General features: G+C 32.2%; 1 protein-coding gene across 1 annotated transcript in view; it reads left to right on the forward strand.

Moving 5' to 3' along the window:
• LOC119594667 (dolichyl-diphosphooligosaccharide--protein glycosyltransferase subunit 2-like) overlaps positions 1–582 on the forward strand; it is a 10,535-nt gene extending 9,953 nt beyond the window's left edge. The window contains exon 15 of the mRNA XM_037943723.1: positions 433–582. Within this exon, the coding sequence (XP_037799651.1) occupies positions 433–505 (73 nt within the window). The 3' untranslated portion in view covers positions 506–582. The remainder of the gene's footprint in view (positions 1–432) is intronic.
• Positions 583–800: the final 218 nt, after the last annotated feature.

The raw sequence follows: 800 nt of genomic DNA on the forward strand, positions 1-800 counted from the left end.
CTCTTCAGTTCTTAACCCTTTGATATTTTGTCTTAATAATAATACAGTCAACAAAAAGAAGGGTGATGTGAAAACTGTTGTCATTGTAGAACAGCTGTATAGTATAATATAGATGGCATTTTATCTTGTCTGAGAAAATAGAAGTGAAATATGAAAGCACATTTAGAAACACATGAAATAAATGGCTAGCAATATTTATTATAAGACAACTACAGTGAAATAGTACTTTATTATTGATTATAGTATTATTGACAATATAGAACCCAAGATGATAGATAATAAAATATGCTCCTTTTATTTTTGGCAGAAGAACAAAAAACAAAACAGTAATAGATATTTTTGGAAGGAGTAAATTAACATATAATCAAGTCCCTTGGGTAAGGTAGTAATGAACCAAGAATAATGACAAACCTCTCTCATTGGGGGTTACAGGCAGGAGGTGAAGATGGTGTATGGGCCGTACTACAATAAATCTTACAGGTTTTCGCAGAACCAGCAGAACTAACAATCAGCTTTAGGGTTTCGGTGAAGGTACTTACAAACCTGGAACGCACAAGGCACTTTTAGCATTTAGTTTCTCCAACTGGAATGCTTCTTATACCATTGATTAGAAACTGGTAGTCTTGCTTATCTGACAATGCTTAACTAAAAGATAATTATTATTTATTGTGTAATAATTTAACAATAGCCCAAAAACTTGGTTGCTGTTATTTACTCTTGTTTTCCCACACATTAATAATTTAACATTCTCTCATTCTTGTATTAACCATGTTTATGAAGTGCAGTATCCTTGCCTGTGA

The sequence above is a fragment of the Penaeus monodon genome, chromosome 34, assembly GCF_015228065.2.
Source record: "Penaeus monodon isolate SGIC_2016 chromosome 34, NSTDA_Pmon_1, whole genome shotgun sequence".
NCBI classification, from domain to species: domain Eukaryota; kingdom Metazoa; phylum Arthropoda; class Malacostraca; order Decapoda; family Penaeidae; genus Penaeus; species Penaeus monodon.